The 21,092-nt window shown below is 38.2% G+C and overlaps 1 protein-coding gene across 1 annotated transcript in view; it reads left to right on the top strand.

Annotated features, from left to right (window-relative positions):
- Positions 1 to 21,092, top strand: part of LOC150089112 (NSFL1 cofactor p47-like) — a 177,537-nt gene that overhangs the window by 14,108 nt on the left and 142,337 nt on the right. Inside the window, exon 2 of the mRNA XM_090390332.1 lies at positions 3,447 to 3,550. Coding sequence (XP_090246458.1) covers positions 3,447 to 3,550 — 104 coding nt within the window. The remainder of the gene's footprint in view (positions 1 to 3,446; positions 3,551 to 21,092) is intronic.

Consider the following 21,092-nt stretch of genomic DNA (forward strand, 5'->3'; position numbering starts at 1 on the left):
ATATGTATTTAAAGTTAAAAGGAGAAAATTTTCCTCTTCATCTTCTCAGATAGCACTGTGTTCTGAGAAGATTCCTCATGAATGCAGTATATACACAGCAGGGTTGTATGCTGTAGGTTAGCTTTGGACCACATTCAAACTGATAATTATCAAATTTGCATAGTACAGGTAACCCTCGTATAACACGTTAGTTAGATTCCTATAAAATGTCGTATTGTGCAAAACCGTGTTATACGGGACTAAGTAAAAATACAAAAGGGGGGGTTACGTTCCAAAAGCTAACAAAATGAACAAAAATACACATTCTAGATTTCATGCATCTTCTGCTTTCTTTAAAAAATCAGTAATCTGGGTTTGTTTGCTTTTGCTTGATAAATCTTTGTGAATTTCATCGTATGGAACTAAGCATTTTTGAAGCTCCCTTTTGAACTTTGTGCTCCTTTCAGTTGAAGAATCTGCATTCAAAAAATAAGATTCTAATTGCTTGGCTAACTTTATGCCTTCCCATATGCTTTTTAGTGTAAAATTTGGAAGTTTAGAATTTTCATCTGCACTATCATCCTTTGAATTGATTTGATTTGCCTCCGATGCCATTTCCACCAAGTCCGTTTTGCCAGCCTCTTTTTTTAACAGTAATTCTTGAACATCTTCAGTAATCATATCTTTTTTTATTTTTTTAGAAGCATCGGTGACTAAGGCCACGTTGCTCTGCGTATATTGTCTGTAAATTGTGTGTGTTCTGAGGTCGATTTTCTGTTTTGCTGGACAAAACACCCGAGTTTCCAGGATAAAAAAACCATGCTACCCTCGCCTGAGTCCGACTAACTCAGCCACGTGAAAAAGACCCATAAAAATTCCTCCTGTCATCGACATCTTTTCCACCCTGTGTGGGGAGGGGGGAATTCTATCAACTGTGCTGCCCACGAAGGCTTCAGTAGTAATATCATCGAAACCTTCCTACCGACGTAGCAAGTTCTACTGTCGCACCGATTTCATTTTGTGCCGGTTCAGCCATATTTCCTGAATGGCCTGGCTGTGGCCATACATTTTTCCCACATGCATTTAACGTTGAAGGTTTTACTTCTTCGAGCGATAAAGTTATGATTCTGATGCAGTACACAATTGAGAAATGTTTCCATGCCTCCATTACTTCAATAGATTCGGAATAATTTTTTTCCAAAATCCATTGTAACGGTTTTCTGATGTAATGAGTTTTAAAGGTGGATATAATGCCTTGATCTGAATGAAAGAAGTTGTATTAACCACCTAGTACAACTGTGGTGGTAGAAACTTAACTTCAATGTTTGGATGGCTTAAATCTTTTGAATGGCCTGGCGTGCTGTCCAATGGCAATAAGACTTTGAAACGTAGATTTTTCCACAAGTTCAATAGCACAGAACATAACATGGGGATTTCCCAACAAAATAAAATACAGGGATTTCTCAATATTTATTTTTTTGACTAGCAAGTCAACAGCGGAGATTCAAAAAGAGTGGAACTGTTGAAAAATGACATCCAACCTAATAGCAGAGTTTTCCCCGCACAAAAGCTCAAAAATACCCTGTTATGCAAGGTTTACCGAAATTCTCTAACCGTGTTAGAGAAAAACAGTGTTATATAAGTACCGTGTTGTGCGAGGATTGCCGCAATTTAACAATTGTGTTAGAGCGAAACCATGTTGTAGAAGTACCATATTAGCATTAGCATTAGCATTAGTAGAGGCATATGATGCAAGAAAGCAAGCTTATTCAGCATCAGCCAAAAAAAAAAAAAAAAAACACACACACACCACTCCCATTTCACCCCTCCGTTCGTTCGAAATACCTGTCCAGTTCAGCTTTAAATTTGTTTAGGCTATCAACTTCAACAACAAGTGATGGAAGTTGGTTCCACCAACCAACCACTCACTGGCCAAAGGCAAATTTCCACACATCTATCCGACATCCGTCCTTCCTCAATTTGAATTTATGCCCTCTCAGGTGATTATTCTGAGCAAGATGAAGAATCCCATTGGCATTGAGCATGCTCAAACCATTCAAAGCCTTATACACCTCTATCAGATCACCTCACCGGTGCCTAGTCTCCAGACTCTGTAATTTGCAAAACTTAAGCCTTTCTTCGTAAGAGCAACCCTTTGTTCCATTCACTAATCTTGTTGCCCTTCTCTGTACCCGTTCCAGCAGCTCTACATCCTTCTTGAAATGAGGCCTCCAGACCTGTATACAGTACTCAAGATGTGGCCTAACCATTGCCTTATACAAGGGAATAATCACCTCCTTATCCCTGCTAGAAAAATTCCTGTATATCATTGACAAGACACCATGAGCTACTCTTGCAGCTCGTCTGCACTGCTCAGAGAACTTCATATCTGCCTGCACAATTACCCCCAGGTCCTTTTCATTCTCCACCACTGTCAGTGTAGTACCGCAGAGTTGATACGTTGCTCTGGGGTTACTGTTTCCCATATGTAGTACTTTACATTTGTTAATGTTAAACTTCATTTGCCACCTCTCAGCCCATCTGTTCAACCTTTCCAGATCCTGTTGCAGCAGCATAGCGTCAGTAGTGTCCTTAACAACCCTGCCAACCTTTGTATCATCTTCAAACTTGGACATTAAACTTGATATCCCATCATCAATATCATTCATAAACACCGAAAACAACAACGGACCCAACACTGAACCCTGAGGAACTCCACTAATAACATTAGTCCACGTTGAGCAGTGTCCATTGATTACCACTCTCTGTCTTCTGCCACTCAGCCATCCCCTTATATTATACGGGGTTTGCCTGTATATATACAGACTCCAAATTTATGGGCTTTATCAGCAATGCGATATTATCCTCATCTAGTCCTCTCCAGGGTTCTGTAGAAGCTTCATTCTCTTTATGAAATCATGTTCAACATTTGCTTTTGCTAGATCCCAAGCCATATTGATCTGGCAGGTGCTGTGACTGTATCAACCATGGCAGAATTCAGGTTTAGTGTGTTTGTATTACATGTTTGAGGTATATGAATCATATTTGCAACAAGAAATGTCCCGATTTTTCTTCTTCAGAGTGTGTGTTGCCCTGATTTTTATCCCTGAAATTCTGGTCAACCTGCCCACACAACTTTTGTATAACACCATCCAGACTGATGTGATGCATAAAAACACCACTCTAAAAAATAAAATAAATAATAATAAAAATTAACTATTACATAAATTTTTATCTGTGTAATAATGAAGTTAAAGATTTTATATAGTAAAGTTTTTACACTTTGTGGTTGGTATTATATCCAAGTCACACCTGTGTGACTTGGATAAAATTTACTCTTCTTTGCTTCATTCACAATGTGAAATCTAAACCTCTTTTGAAAATTAATTCTTTTTTGATGTCCACAGCATACAGGAGCCATTGGTATTATTTGCCTAAAAATCATTAAAAATGCTTTATTTTTTCAGTTAGCTCTCTCAAGTTTCTTTGAGGAAACTGATGAAGATAATGATGGAGAAAACAATTTATCTCAGTTACCAGAACAAGGCATATCAAAGCCTGCTCCAACAAGGTATGTTTAAAATGTTTTTAATATTATTATCTCATTGAAATTTTCTTGAATTTCAACATCTCAAATGCTGTGATATCCTCTATATTAATAAAATCAATGGTTATATAATATGAATTACTCATATCTAGGCCAACCGGGCTAGCCGGGTGGGTAAAGTGCCTGCCTGGCAACCCAAAGGTCACGGGTTCGATTCCCACCTCGGGCTTGGATCAAAGTACTGCAAAAACCTTGGGAGGTACATTATGGCCACAGAAGCCTATGCGCCAACAACTACCAAAAAAAAAAAAAAAAAAAACCTCATATCTATGAAGGTTGTTCAAAAAGTAGTGGTGATGCTACTCTGTTACATGATTCCTAATCATGTAACTCATACTTTCTTTTACTACAATAAAATATAGATAAAATAAAATATTTTATTTTATTTTATCTATATTTTATTGTAGTAAAAGAAACAGCAAGTTATACAGCAACAGTGATTTCCTAAGTGATATTAATTAATCAGACTTAGGAAATTAATTGTAAATAAATATGCTGCAGGTGCTCTGATCTGTTTGTGATGGTTTTCCATTACAAACACAGAGCTAGACGAGACCTAGATGAAACTTGGTCTTGAGCTTGCAAGTCAGAAATCAAATGCTAGTCCATTAAATGGTATTTCCCAATTTCTCACCATTCAAAAAAGAAAAAAATTCTGACAAGAACTGAAAATGCAAAAGCAATACTGATTAATTGTGTACAGTTAGGAGGAAATCCTTCTGATCCTACAGGCACTGCCTGGTTTACGTAATACTCGACTTACGGAAATTCGACTTTACGTAAGATTTTGCCTGCCGGTGCAAACTTAAAAAAAATCGTGGGAACCTATTTTGCTTCCCGTACGAATAAATGGAGGTATCATGAAATTATTGTAATGTGAACCCAATAACACATTGTTTTTTTTTTGGCAATTCATTCCAAGACCTCAGAAGTTGAAATTTTTGCTATATAACTAAGCTATTTATCTCTCTAAAAGGTCATTTTTATAATGGAAATTGCACTACACTTTCATCGTCATTATATGTTCCGTTATAAGAATCAATTTTGAACAACTTTGTGATATTTTTCTAAAACACATTACTGTAGGTCATTACCATAAAACAATAGAAACAGTTTGCACTTTCTGGTTTAATTATAAACAGGTAGTAAACTCGATCTTATTGCATTTGCAATAATTCCGATAACTGGAATTGTGTGCATTTTTACATTATGGTGGTGAAATGTGTTCCCCTTCACTGAGATCTTCAATAATATAAAAAACAAATAAATTTTCAGAATCTTTTCTTCATTCCTATTTACTTATTACAATGGTGAAGGGAAAGCGACCAGTGGTGGCAGAGCTAGGAAATGAAACAACATCGATTTAGAAATGAAGATGATTAAGAAGTATGAAGCAGGACAAAGTTTTTCATCTATTGCACGGGAATTATCTCTCACTGCTTCAACAGTGAATACTATTTTAACCCAGTCATTGCTTTTCCCCTAAGCCTTAATTTTTAACCCTAATTTGAAAATTGTCCCACTGAAAAATACTAATCATTTCCATAATTTCTACTCAATTTGCAAAATTGAAACTCTCAATACATATAAACAGAAGTGTTTTCTTTGATTTCCTACCTTTAAATTGCAGCAAAAACTATTAATTCACTCGAAACCAGCAAAAATGTAAGATCACATATCATTTTATATAATTATGACTGCAAAAAACAGTGGTCTTTCACTCTGATTATTGTTTTGGAAACCAGCATGATGCTTGAACCTATTAAACCACCTGTTACTTTCCACGAACTTGGCTTGGGGTTCGCCGTACTTATCCTTAATGTCTTCATAAATACTTCTTGCTTTTGCTTGAATGGCCATTAGACTCAGGAGCACTCACTTCTGAATCTGATTTTCCATCCATATTATTAATAGCTTTTCCATCTTCGATATAGCACCTGAATGCTATTTTGTGATCGCTGTTGATTTTAAATGCATTGATCCTTTAACATGTTCTTTTATACATGCACTGTCCTTTAAAGTATGCGGTGAAGTTGCCAATGCTGATTCTGCAGCTGCAGAGAAATTTTATGATGTGTTGCAAAGAAAACCCTTCTAAATCTCCACAGCTCTCAACTTCCGCAGCAGCGTGCTTATTAGCTGGAGAGTTAATTCTGGCAACAATGCTAGAAAGGTAAAACTTGCTGATGTTATGCCTGTCTCCTCTCTTTTTATAATTTTGAAATTTTGTACACTTTTGTAATTTTTCCTGTGCATGAGTTAAAAAAATTGAATAAATAATTCAATTTACATGTTTGTCGAACATTTATTTTTTGCTTCAGTCAAATTCAGCAGGCATAGTTGCGAGTGCTGCATAAGCATTTAGGGAAATTCCGACTTATGTAAAATTCGACTTACTTAGGGTTCCGCGGAACGCAACCCTTACGTAAGTCGGGGAGTATGTCTACTTCCACAAGCCAACAGTGGTATCCTTGAGTACCTTCATCCCTCTCCATTCTCCAGCCAAGATACTTGTGACTTTGTTTTGTTTTGTTTTTCAAGGTGTAGCTACTCAAAAATTAATGCTTTTAGATGGCACAAGAAGTTGATTATTTCCCTTGGCACTCTTCAATAAAACCAGGCTGCTGATTACATTAGCCACCTCTTGCATGTTTGGGATCCATTTGTACAGGATCCCAAATATGGGAAGTGATTAATTACACAGATTATATTAAGGAAATGTAACCATTGAATATTTGTAAATATTTTTTTTTGTAAATACAGGTGACCCCCGCTTAACGCTGATCATTCGTTCCGGAAAAACAGAGCGCTAAGTGAATTCGCGCTAAGCGAATGCCGCTTTCCCATAAGGTAACATATGTATTTGTGAGTTGCGGTTGGTGCTATAGGATATTTCCTAATCAATAATAAACGGTAGTGAAAAGAAGCACAAATGTCGGTCAAAATATTTAATATAAAATACTATATTAGTACATATAAAATATTCTGCATTACATACATATATAATTATGTGGTAACTACTTACGTATCAAAAGTAAACTTAAAATTCCAATTAAAATAATGAATTTAATTGATTTAATTTAATTGATGAATTTAATCATAAAAAATGTGTGAATTTTCAGTTGAACTTTGGCCCTCTTCCAAATAAACTAAAAGGGGTATTAATTTTAAATCCCCCGCAGCGTTACCACCCAACGTTAAAGTCAACCGATTCTTCGGCGCTTTGAAACCAGGCATGTTTTTTCTTCTTTCAATATTAAACTTCTTTTAGGCATTCGTTTCCACAAAAGTCCTGCTTCATCTATGTTAAAAACTTGTTGAGAAGTATAACACATAATACTCCTCTTCAATAATTTTAACAAGTTCTTTTTTGAAAGTTTCGGCTCCTTGATCTGCACTAGCGGCTTCTCCCTGGATTTTAAATCTATTCTACCAGCCCTTAGCAGTTTTAAATGGTTCCACATTTTTTTTTTAGGCGAGTTTTCTTCTGATCATCATATTGGCTAATCTCTTTCTCTCTCTCTGTCTCTTTTTTTTTTTTTTTTTTTTTTTTAATATTTAACTTAACTGAATTCTGCGTTGAATATTATCTTCAATAAAATTAGTCTTTCCATTTCAATCCTAATAGCCGGCCTAGCCCTAGTTGCTTGCAGTGGAACAGCTATCTTTTCCACTGTTAAAATTAATTTTTTATTTTTATTATAATTGTTCTTACAGTTAAACTTGCAAGTCCTAAATTATGGCACACATCCGCTTGTCGTTGACCGGAATCGATTCGCTTCAAAATGTCTAATTTAATTTTCAAATTCAGTATTTTTGTTACATTTATAGTTTTCGTACTGCGCCCAGACGTTGTTTCTTTTTTATTCCTGTCGGTCATTATTAGCTCTTCGAAAATGTAACTGCGTTGGTTGTAATAATTACCATACAATGTTCAAGTAAACTGTCTGTTACGCACGATGTCTAATACTGTACTGAGTGATGACTAGACTTCAGATAAATGCATATAATGCAAATATTACAAGCAATATATTTGATCATTTTTTAAAATGTTGATTTCGGAACTATGTAACAAGTGACTGTACTGCAATTAAATTAGCGTGCGAGAAAATTTCACTGAGCGTAGGAAAATTTTGCAGATCAGCGTGGGAAGCGTTTTAATGCTGTTTTGCTATTCATTTTCAAGCTATTGACTCCATCAAATGAAACAGTTTCGTTAAACATGCCAAAAATACAATCTGTAAAAGAGCGTTATAATGATATGTGACAGCGTTATAGTCAGATACGGGTTATAATATAAGAACAGCGTTATAGCGAATCAGCGTAAAGCGAACCGCGTCATAACGGGGGCCTGCTGTAACTGTTTTGTGACTACTTTTTGAACCTTCCTCATGATAATCAAAAGCTATTTCAATTGTGCATTTCACTATGATTTTTTAAGGATAAACTCCTTGGGTGAAGATCTTAACAAAACTGTTTGCCTACCACAAATGAGCATCTTTTGGTAACTAGTGAATATAGTTTTAGCTTCACACGCCATGAATGAATTTAAAAATTAATGAACAAATTATTTGCAGGCTCTATTTAAGCCTTTTTCAATAAATATCATCAAATGCATGACTGCATATCGAAAAGCTGTATATTGAAGTTGTTATTGTCATTATATGTATAGTACATTAACATCTAAAGCTGTATTGCATTGTACGTATCAACAGACACAAATGTGTATCCATCAGCCAGTTTGCATGTTATGCAGCAGAAAAACCCGAAATAACTCATGTGGGGGAATCCTATTTACTCTAGCTATGATCATTTGATTACAGCCCCGATTGAAGAGATCTTTAAGAATTCTTTCAGTCTCTCACAGGATTTGAACCCAGATCTCTCCAAACAAGTGACACGAGATCAAGCCACTATACTGTCACAGAAGGCATATTTAAACATATTAATGATTTTAATAATGTTTTAATCAAATGGCATGGTGTTAGTTGAATTTGGTTTCATTCCAGAAGCAATTTCACCTATCATTCCATAACAGTGCCTCCTTCCTAAATGTAGGTTGAATGTAGCTAAGGTGCAGTGCTACATTTTAAGTGCATTTCATATGAGTATATCATATGTTTAAAGTTAATAGATTGGTAACACATTGACATGTCCTTGAATATGTAGACATTTAAATCACTGCTCCATTCAAGTGTTTTTCTCTTCATTTTCTTACTGATGACCCATCAGGATGGTTGTAGGATTTCTTGGTGCATTGACTGCTTTGATCATGTTTCATTGGTTAACGGTATTAAACAGGAATTTTTTGGGTATTATATATGTGTGCCATGGATCTGGGGAATATAAAATAAAAACATTACATATAATAATGTATGTACTTTATAATGTTATGATTTTATATTAACAGTGATTTTTTTTTCTATTTTTGCATTAAAAGCCATTATAGCATGAATTAACCCCCCCCTCCCTCCAAAAAAGCATTCTTGGTCCATTATATACTCTTTGCTCTCAAATTTACATAGTAAATATAACAATGTGCACAAAGTAGCAGGAGTGCTGTGGCTCGAGGGACAACCGAAAGGGGAAATTCTCCAACATATCACAGCCTAAAGAAATGTGCAACTTGTGAAATGTTTGCAGACTTTTCTGGGACAGGATGTGATGTTGCCAAGGGAGATGTCTTTGTGTGTGTTCGAGGTAAGCAGTGTGAAGAAGTTAGGTGTCAACTCAGCATTGTTATGGGCCTTTATGAGAGCTTGAAGGACAGGGTAGATAGTAGTAGTAGTAGTAGTGGCATGTGATGCAAGAAAGCAAGTGTATGAGCTTATGCAGCATCAGCCAAAAAAAAAAAAAAAAAAATCACACCATTCCCTCCAAATGCCTGTCCAGTTCCTCCTTAAATTTATTTAACCTATCAACTTCCACAATGACAGATGGAAGTTTGTTCCAGCAATTAACCACCCGCTGGCTAAAGGCAAATTTCCGCACATCTGTTCTACATCTGTCCTTTCTTAATTTGAACTTATGTCCCCGTAGGTTCGTAATCTGAACAAATGGAAGGATCCCATCAGAATTCAGCGTGCTCAACCCATTCAAGGCCTTATAGACCTCAAAAGCCACTGCAATTTGCAGAACTTAAGCCTCTCTTGGTAAGAGGATCCCTTCATTCCCCTCACCAATCGTGTTGCTCTTCTCTGTACATGCTCAAGCAAATCTACATCCTTCCTAAAATGAGGCCTCCAGACCTGTACGCAGTACTCAAGGCGTGGCCTGACCATTGCCTTATACAGAGGGACAATCACCTCCTTTTCCCTGCTAGCAAAATTCCTATATATCATTGACAAAACCCCATGACCTGCCCTAGCAGCCTGTCTGCATTGCTTAGAAAACTTCATATCTGACTGCACAATTACTCCCAGATCTTTTTCATTTTCTACCACCTTAAGTGTAGTACTACACAGTTGGTACGTTTCTTTGGGGTTACTTCTACCCATATGCAGTACTTTGCATTTGTCAAGGTTAAACTTCAGTTGCCACTTCTTAGCCCATCTGCCCAAATTATCTAGATCCTATTGCAGTAGCACACTGCCATTACTGTCATTAACAACCCTGCCAACCTTTGTGTCATCTGCAAACTTCGACATTAAGCCTGATATACCTTCATCAATATCATTGATAAATACACAAAACAACAGTGGACCCAACACCGAACCCTGTGGGACTCCACTAATAACATTAGTCCATGAAGAGCAGCACCCATTGATTACCACCCTCTGTCTTCTCCCACTTAACCATCCTTTTATCCATTGTAGCAACTTACCCTTAATACCATTCTGCTCCAATTTGTACAGTAGTCTTCCATGCGCAACAGTGTCAAAAGCTTTCCTGAAATCCAAGTATATGATATCAAAATTATTTTTTGCATCCAGTTCCTTTGTGACCACATCATAATAACCAATCAAATTTGTCAGACAAGACTTTCCCTTAACAAACCCATGCTGTGTCTGAATTATTGCTGCAGTCTTGTCTAGATGATCCTGCAATGCATCTTTAACAAGTGACTCCATTATTTTACCCGGAACAGAAGTTAAACTAACTGGTCTGTAATTACTCGTGTCACCCTTCTATCCACCTTTGTGAATTGGGGATACATTTGCACATCTCCAGTCCGTGGGAACCTCCCCTGAGTCCAAGGATGCTCTCATAATTATGGCTAAGGGTTTGCTTAGTTGCTTTGCCCCCTCCTTTAAAATAACTGGATAGATCCCATCCACCCCAGGTGCCTTTGTTATGTTTAACTTCAACAATTTCTCGTCCACTTTGCTCTCAGTTATTACAAAATCATTAAGCACACTGCTACAATTTGATAACCTTCTTCCATTTTCAAACTGTAATAATTCCTCACGTGTGAATGTAGATGCAAAATACTCATTCAGTTTGTTTGCTATCTGAGCAGGATCATCAACAGTCGAACCATCGATGTCAAGTGGACCAATCATATTCATCCCCTTCCTTTTAGAGTTTATATAAGTAAAGAAATCCTTGCTGTTTTTCTTAGAATCTTTTGCCAAAGATTTCTTGTAATCCGCCTTCGCCTGCCGAACCTCCTTTGTGACCTGATTACAGACTAGCTTATATCTGCCACAGGCTTCTGCGTCGCCTGATAATTTATATGCATCCCATGCATTTTTCTTCTCTGTCACGAGTCTCATTAGTTCATTTGATAACCATTTAGGCCTAAACCTTGAACAATATTTCTTAATCGGTATGAAACATCTAGTAGCTTCCACGATTAATTCCTTGAATGCTTCCCACTTAGAATTTACTGTTTGTAACATCGTCAGTTGATCCCACTGTACAGAATTTAAAAACTGTCTGAGACCACTGTACTCCCCTTTACGGAAGCAAAAACCCTTTCCTTTACCCCTGACGGTAGTTACCTCTTTGAGTAAATCCCACTTCAGCACACTGTGATCACTGCCACCTAGTGGTTCCTTTATCTGCAAATTCTTAATACACGAATGATCACTGCTGATAACCAGATTAAGAGTGTTACTTTCTCTGGTTGCCTCTCGAACATGCTGCTGCAGAAAACAATCATCCAATAAATCCACAAAAGTCTGACTAGTGTGTGAGTGACCAACCCACAAGTTCCAGTCAATATCTGGGAAGTTAAAATCCGCCATTATAAGACATTCTGATTTACTGGCCCACTCTATTTCTCTGTACAATTGTTCATTGTACTCATTCAAGTCATTAGGCCTATAACACACTCCTACTCTTATTTTTGCTTTTGCAGTGCTTATGTCACACCAAACTGACTCAACAGAGCACTGTTCATCTATATTAACTGGGTGCACTTCCTTTGATTTTATGTTTTTCTTAATTAACAGCATAACACCCCCTCCCTTTCTGTCCTGTCTATCCTTTCTGTACACATTGTACTCCCCAAATTCCAGTTCTGCATTCCTTATATCTTTGTGACACCACGTCTCTGCTATCCCAACAATATCCGCCTTTGATGTCTTGACCAACACTTCAAATTCATCAAATTTATTTACTATACTTCTAGCATTGGTATACATGCAAGCATACATGCTCCTATGCCTATTCCCTCGAAGGACTTAAATTGGGGCACCCATGAAGCTCTCAGCTGCCCACGTCAGTGCAAGAGCTTGCACTTGATCATGAAGCAACAGGCGCCTCCGTAGCCAGGTGGGCAGGAGCAGCAGTACATGGCACACGCTTTTTTATTAGACCGGGTTCGAGCCCGTGACCACCAAATACGGAGGATGCGGAAAGGTCAGGGAATGACCACCATATATCCCCAGAGCAATATGACCTTAGTTGCTAATGCTCCTAAAAACCAAATAACAAACAAACATAAGGCAACACAGTGGCAACCTTCAGGGCAGAATGTGCTCGTCCCACAGGAGCTAGTTATTGTTGGTGGCTCTATTGTCAGTGAGACGGGAAATATATTGTGCAAAAAGGATAGGTGGAATAGGACCATGGTATGTCTGCCAGGGAGAAAAGTAGATGATGTTGTAGAGCTGATATGATCTTTTAAGGGCACAAAGGGTGATATTGCACACGTTGGCCCTAATGACATTAAGAGTAGCAGATCTGCGGACTTACTTAACAAGTAAAGGTCAATGTTGAAAAAAAATTACGAGTTAGGGTTCAATTTGGAAGTGTCTGCATTTCTGCCCAGAATGATAGGAGGGAATTATATGATCAGAGCCTTGTCAATCAATTCGGCCCTGGAGAGATTGTGCCAGGTTCATGGGGTAGAATTTTTCTCAAAATGTTCTGTGCTTGTTAAGAGGAGAGATTGTTTCTACAGGGATGGGATACTTTTAAATAGAAAGGATGCAAGAATATTTGCTGATGCTGTTGAAGCACTGTTAGGTGGGTCGGAAAACTGCTAGCTTGGGAGGGGGATTCACAGACTCATAGATTAATGGTAGACACAGGCAGAAGGTGAAAGTGATTCTTGCACTGCTTCTATTGGAATGAGCAAATGCAGCCAGGAAAGAAAGGTACTGGGGATTTTGAGGGCTGATGGAAGTCATTATGGAACAAGTAAATTCATGGGTTGTGTTAGGGTAACTAAGATCTTATAAGAATAGGTGTATGTATATGTACACCAATGCTAGGAGTATAGTAAATAAATTTGATGAATTTGAAGTGCTGGTTAAGACATCAAAAGTGGATATTGTTGGGATATTTAGAGATGTGATGCCACTCAGATATAAGGGATGTAGAATTGAGGAGTACAATGTGTACAGAAAGGACAGACAGAACAGGAAGGAAGGTGGGTTATGCTGTTAAAAGTTAAGAAACACAAAATCTAAGGAAATGCATCCACTTGACATTCGTGGACAATGCAATGTTGAGTCAGTGTAGTGCAGCGATTTCCAAACTGGGAGGCGCGAACTAGTGCAAAAGGAGGTGCGAAAAGTTTAACAGAAATGTCATTTTCATAACATAACATATATAAATAAAAAAATATATACATGAGTTTAATAAACAAAAGCAAACCTTCAAAAAATTTGTTTCTGTTCCATCAAATGCATTGCTAGCGTCGTACCAAGTTTCTTACAGAATCGCGAAATGTGAAAAACCACACACAATAGGAGAAACTCTAGTTTTGCCGAAGAACTAGAAATAGCATAATTATGGATGTTTTACTTCAAGGAAGGCGGCGGGAAAATTTTACAGGTCAAGGGAGGCGTGGGCTCAGAAAGTTTGGGAAACGCTGGTGTAGTGTGATATAATCACTGGGAGTAGGTGTGTGTTATAGGCCTAATGAATCTAATGAGTATAATGAGCAATTGTGCAGAGAAATAGAGAGTGGGCCAGTAAATCAGAATGTCTTATAATGGTGAATTTTAACTTTCCAGGTAATGGCTGGAACTTGTGGATTGATCATTCACACACTAGCAAGACTTTTGTGGATTTATTGAATGACTGATTTCTACAGCAACACGTTCGAAAGGCAACCAGAGGGAGTAATACTCTTGATCTGATTGTCAGCGGTGATTCTTCATGCATTAGGCATCTGCAGATAAAGGAACCACTAGGTGACAGTGATCACAGTGTACTGATGTGGGATTTGCTTAAAGATGTAACTACCATCAAGGGTGAAGGGAAGGGAAGGGTTTTTGCTTTTGTAAAGGCGACTACGGTGGTCTGAGACAGAATTAAAATTCTATATGGTGGGACCAACTGATGATGTTACTAATAGCAAATTCAAAAGCATTCAAAGAATTAATCTTGGAAGCTACTAAGCTTTTCATACCAACTAAGAAATATTGTTCATCGTTTAGGCCTAAATGGATGTCAGATGAACTAATGAGACATATGGCAGAGAAGAAAAATGCATGGGATACATATAAATTAATGGTGACATGGAAGCCTATGATAGATATAAGCTGGTCTGTAACCAAGTCACAAAGGAGATTAGGCAGGCAAAGGCAGATTATGAGAAATCTTTGTCAAAAGATGCAAAGAAACACAGCAAAGAGTTCTTTACCTATGTAAACTCTAGAAGGAAAGGAATGAATCATTAGCATTAGCATTAGTAGAGGCATTTGATGCAAGAAAGCAAGCTTATGCAGCATCAGCCAAAAAAAAAAAAAAAAAAAAACCCACTTCCACTTCACCCCTCTGTTCGTTCAAAATACCTGTCCAGCTGAGCCTTAAACTTATTTAGGCTATCAACCTCCACCACAAGGGATGGCAGTCTGTTCCACCAACCAACCACCCGCTGGCTAAAGGCAAATTTCCGCACGTCTATCCTACATCTGTCTTTCCTCAATTTGAATTTATGCCCTCTCAGGTGATTTTTCTGAGCTAGAGGAAGAATCCCATCAGCATTGAGCATGCTTAACCCATTCAAGGCTTTATACACCTCTATCAGATCACCTCGCTGGTGCCTAGTCTCCAGACACTGTAATTTGCAAAACTTAAGCCTTTCTTCGTAAGAGCACCCCTTTATTCCATTCACTAATCTTGTTGCCCTTCTCTGTACTCGTTCCAGCAGTTCTACATCCTTTTTGAAATGAGGCCTCTAGACCTGTATACAGTACTCTAGGTGTGGCCTGACCATTGCCTTATACAAGGGAATAATCACCTCCTTATCCCTGCTGGAAAAATTCCTGTATATCATTGACAATACTCCATGAGCTACTCTTGCAGCCCGTCTGCACTGCTCAGAGAACTTCATATCTGCCTGCACAACCACCCCCAAGTCCCTTTCATTCTCTACCACTGTCAGTGTAGTACCACAGAGTTGATACGTTGCTCTGGGGTTGCTGTTTCCCATGTGTAGTACTTTACATTTGTCAATGTTAAACTTCATTTGCCACCTCTCAGCCCATCTGCTCAACCTTTCCAGATCCTGTTGCAGCAGCATAGTGTCAGTAGTGTCCTTGACAACCCTGCCAACCTTTGTATCATCTGCAAACTTGGACATTAAGCTTGATATACCATCATCAATATCATTTATAAATACAGAAAACAATAATGGACCCAACACTGAGCCCTGAGGGACTCCACTAATAACATTAGTCCACGATGAGCAGTGTCCATTGATTACCACTCTCTGTCTTCTCCCCCTCAACCACCCCTTTATCCATAGCAGCAATTTGCCTCCAATGTCACACTGCTCCAATTTGTGTAGCAGTCTTCCATGTGCAACAGTATCAAAAGCCTTTCTAAGATCCAAGTATATAATATCAAAGTTATTCCCGGCATCCAGTTCTTTTGTGACTGCATCATAGTATCCAATCAAGTTGGTCAGGCAAGACTTCCCCTTAACAAAACCATGCTGTGTCTGAGCTATAGCTGAAGTCTTGTCTAAATGATCCTGCAGTGCTTCTTTAACCAGTGCCTCCATTAATTTTCCTGGAACAGAAGTTAAGCTCACAGGTCTATAATTACTTGTGTCAGCCTTTGATCCTCCTTTGTGAATTGGGGTCACATTTGCACATTTCCAGTCTATGGGTACCTCCCCTGAGTCCAAGGAAGCTCTCATAATTATGGCTAAGGGTTTGCTTACTTCCTTTGCTGCCTCCTTTAATATAACTGGATAGATCCCATCCACCCCGGATGCCTTTCTTGTGTTTATCTTCAACAGTTTCTCCTCCACTTTACTCCCAGTTATTTCAAGATTCTGTAGCTTACTACTAGAGTTGAATACACCTCTGGCATTCCCCTTGCTGAATAACTCCACATGTGTGAATGTCGATTCAAAATATTCATTTAGTTTGTTAGCTACCTGAGCAGGATCATCAACAGTTGACCCATCAATATCAAGTGGACCAATCTGATTCATCCCCTTCCTTCTAGAGTTTACATAAGTAAAGAACTCTTTGCTGTTTTTCTTTGCATCCCTTGCCAAGGATTTCTCGTAATCTGCCTTCGCCTGCCTAACCTCCTTTGTAACTTGGTTGCATATCAACTTGTATCTATCATAGGCGTCTGTGTCATGTGTTAATTTGTAAGTATCCCATGCATTTTTCTTCTCTGCCATATGCCTCATTAGTTCATCTGACATCCATTTTGGCCTAAACCTTGAACAATATTTCTTAGTTGGTATGTAAAGCCTAGTAGCTTCCAAGATAAGTTCTTTGAATGCTTCCCATTTTGAATTTGCTGTTGGTAACATCATCAGTTGGTCCCACTGTATAGAATTTAAATACTGTCTCAGTCCATTGTAGTCGCCTTTACGGAAGCAAAAACCCTTCCCTTTACCCCTAATGGTAGTTACCTCTTTCAGTAACTCCCACTTCAGCACACTGTGATCACTGCCACCTAGTGGTTCATTTATCTGCAGATTCTTAATGCATGAAGAATCACTGCTGATAATCAAATCAAGAGTATTACTCCCTCTAGTTGCCTCCTGAACATGCTGATGTAGAAAACAATCATCCAATAAATCCACAAAAGCCCTGCTAGTGTGTGAGTAACCAGCCCCCAAATTCCAGTCAATATCTGGGAAATTAAAATCTCCCATTATAAGACTCTCTGATTTACTGGCCCACTCTATTTCCCTGTACAGTTCCTTATTATACTCATCAGAGTCATTAGGCCTATAGCACACTCCTACTCTCAATTTGAATCAGATTGGTCCACTGGATATTGATGGTTCAACAGTTGATGATCCTGCTCAGGTGGCTAACAAACTAAATGAGTATTTTGCACCTACATCCACACATGAGGAGTTATTCAGGGAGGGGAATGCCAGAGGTGAATTAGACTCTGGCAGTGAGCTAGATAATTTTGTAATAACTGAGAAGAAAGTGGAGGAGAAATTGTTGAAGATAAACATAAAAAAGGCACCTGCGGTGGATGGGATCTATCCAGTTATATTAAAGGAGGCAGCAAAGGAAGTAAGCAAACCCTTAGCCATAATTATGAGAGTTTCTTTGGACTCAGGGAGGTACCCATGGACTGGAGATGTGCAAATATGACCCCAATTCACAAAGGAGGTTCAAAGGGTGACACAAGTAATTATAGACCTATTAGTTTAACTTCTATTCCAGGAAAATTAATGGAGGTACTGGTTAAAGAAGCACTGTAGGATCATCTAGACAAGACTTCAGTTATAGTTCGGACACAGCATGATTTTGTTAAGGGAAAGTCTTGCCGACCAATTTGATTGGATACTATGATGTGGTCACAAAGTAACTCGATGCAGGGAATAACTTTGATATCGATATCATATATTTGGATCTTAGAAAGGCTTTTCATACTGTTGCACATGGAAGACTGCTGAACAGATTGGAGCAGTGTGGCATTGGAGGCAAATTGCTGCTATGAATAAAGGGATGGTTGAGTGGGAGAAGACAGGGAATGGTAATCAATGGACTCTTCTCATCGTGGTCTAACGTTATTAGTGGAGTCCTCAGGGTTCAATGTTGGGTCAGTTGTTGTTCATTGTATTTATAAATGATATGATGATGGTATATCAAGCTTAATGTCCAAGTTTGCAGTTGATAACAAGATTGGCAGGGTTGTTAATAACATTGATGACAGTACGCTACTGCAACAGGATCTAGAAAAGTTGAGCAGATGGGCTGAGAGGTGGCAAATGAAGTTTAACATTGACAAATGTAAAGTATTACATATGAGAAGCAGTAACCCCAGAGTAACATATCAACTCTGTGGTACTACACCGACAGTGGTAGAGAACGAAAAGGACCTGCGGGTAATTATGCAGGCAGATATGAAGTTTTCTGAGCAGTACAGATTGTCTGCAAGAGTAGCTCATGGTGTTTTGTCATGATACACAGGAATTTTTCTAGCAGGGATAAGGAGGTTATTATCCCCTTGTATAAGGAAATGGTCAGGCCACACCTTGAGTATTGTATACAGGTCTGGAGGCCTCATTTTAAGAAGGATGTAAAAGCTGTTGGAATGAGTACAGAGAAGGGCAACAAGATTAGTGAATGGAACAAAGGGTTGCTCTTACGAAGAAAAGCTTAAGATTTGCAAATTACAGTGTCTTGAGACTAAGCACCTTGAGGTGATTTGATTGAGGTGTGTATAGCCTTGAATGGTTTGGGTATGCTCAATGCTGATGGGATTCTTCCTCTTGCTCAGAATAATCACTTGAGAGGGCATAAATTCAAATTGAGGAAAGACAGATGTAGGATAGATGTGCAGAAGTTTGCCTTTAGCCTGCGGGTAGTTGGTTGGTGGAGCAGACTTCCATCCCTTGTTGTGGAAGTTGATATCCTAAATAAATTTAAGGCTGAGCTGGACAGGTATTTGGATCGAATGGAGGGATGAAATGGGAGCATTTTTTTTGGCTGATGCTGCATAAGCTTGCTTTCTTGCAGTCTCTGCTAATGCTAAAATTAACAACCTTGCCATCCTTCGTATCATCTGCAAACTTGGACATTAAGCCTGATATACCATCATCAATATCATTTATAAGTACAGAAAACAACAATGGACCCAACACTTAACCCTGAGGGATTCAACGAAGAGCAGTATCCATTGATTACCACTTTCTGTGTTCTCCCACTCAACTATCCCTTTATCCATAGCAGCAATTTGCCTTTATCCAGTGACAGTTGGAATAAACTTCCATCTGTTGCAGTGGAGTCAGCAACTTAAATGAGTTCAAGCAGAACTAGACAAACATATGGAGTGAATGGATGGGTTAAATGGGAAGAGTTTTTTTTTTTTTTTTCTCTTGGCTGATGCTATAGAAGCTTACTTTCTTCTTCATATGCCTGTACTAATGCTAATGCTAACAAACTGGGATGGAAATCATAATGTATTGATACCCAATAACATAATAATGACCAGTTTGTGAATTTTACAATGTAGTGATTTGTGTATAATGTTATGTCAGTACCATTTGATCATTACATTACTTAGTCTATTTGGTTTTACAATTTCCCAAACAAAGGGCAGTTTAATTCTGATAGCGTAACATTGAAAACTTCATGTGTTTAGTGTCAACCAGCCTGCCAAATCATCTCCCTTACTGTTTCATTTGGACATACTTCACTCATTGGCCATATCCATTTGTTTCCTTTGTTGGTTCCATAACTCATTGTTCAAAGTCAAGGAATAAATAACAGGAGCATTGTGGTTCTTTTAAGGTTTCAGTGTTTCACATTTCACATTACACTAGAATGTTGTTAATGTCATAAAATTTTAGATTTTGCCAACATAATCCATAAAAATGCATGGTAAAACTTTCCGGCCTTTCATTTGCTTCTTGAAAGTATTCTTTATGTCTTTTCTTCTGTCAGATTGTTACTATATGCAAGCCTTCCAGAGTATTAATTTTGAGAGGTTCTCTGAACAAATTATTTATCAAGCAAAGTTCAGTATACACTTTATTTAAAATTATATTTAATATTTTTGATTGTTTTATATTTTATTACTAGTGGAAGACTGTCAGCACTAGGAGTTGTCATTATTATTTTTATTATTCATCATCATCATTATCATCAGCCATTTTCATTCCACTGTAGGATGCAGGCCTCTACAGCAACTTTCCAGTTCCTTCTGTTTTGTGCAATGGCCATCCATTTACTACCCACAAACTCATGAATTTCTTCTGTCCATCTTTGTTGTTGTCTTCCAGGTTTTCTCTTAGCTCCTCTTGGGTACCATTCTGTTATTTTCTTAGTTCATTAGTTTTGATAAGAATGTCCTTTACTTGAGTTTGCTGCCTAATCCATGTGTTTCTCTTCTTATCTAACAGTCTGATTCTCAATATAATTCGTTCCATTCTTTGTTGTTTAGTTCTCAGCTTCTCTTCTATTCTTTTGGTGAGTGCCCAAGTTTCACTTCCATAAGTCATGGTGGGGAGTATACATTGGTTCATTATTTTACATTTCAGACAAATTTGGATATTGCTCCTCAGTATGTAGTAGTAGTAGTGGCATGTGATGCAAGAAAGCAAGTGTATGAACTTATGCAGCATCAGCCAAAAAAAAAAAAAAAAAAAAAAAAAATCACACCATTCCCTCCAAATGCCTGACCAGTTCCTTCTTAAATTTATTCAACCTATCAACTTCCACAACTACAGATGGAAGTTTGTTCCAGCAATTAACTACCCGCTGGCTAAAGGCAAATTTCCGCACATCTATTCTTCATCTGCCCTTTCTTAATTTGAATTTATGCCCCCTTAGGTTCGTAATCTGAACAAGTGGAAGGATCCCATCAGAATTCAGCGTGCTCAACCCATTCAAGGCGTTATACACCTCAAACAGGTCACCGCACAGGTGCCTAGTCTCCAGCCACTGCAATTTGCAGAACTTAAGCCTCTCTTGGTAAGAGGATCTCTTCATTCCCCTCACCAATCTTGTTGCCCTTCTCTGTACACGCTCAAGTAAATCTACATCCTTCCTAAAATGAGGCCTCCAGACCTTTACGCAGTACTCAAGGCGTGGCCTGACCATTGCCTTATACAGAGGGACAATCACCTCCTTCTCCCTACTAGCAAAATTCCTATATATCATTGACAAAA

Source organism: Mastigoproctus giganteus, chromosome 2, assembly GCF_048544385.1.
Source record: "Mastigoproctus giganteus isolate SK-2022 chromosome 2, ASM4854438v1, whole genome shotgun sequence".
NCBI classification, from domain to species: Eukaryota; Metazoa; Arthropoda; class Arachnida; order Uropygi; family Thelyphonidae; genus Mastigoproctus; species Mastigoproctus giganteus.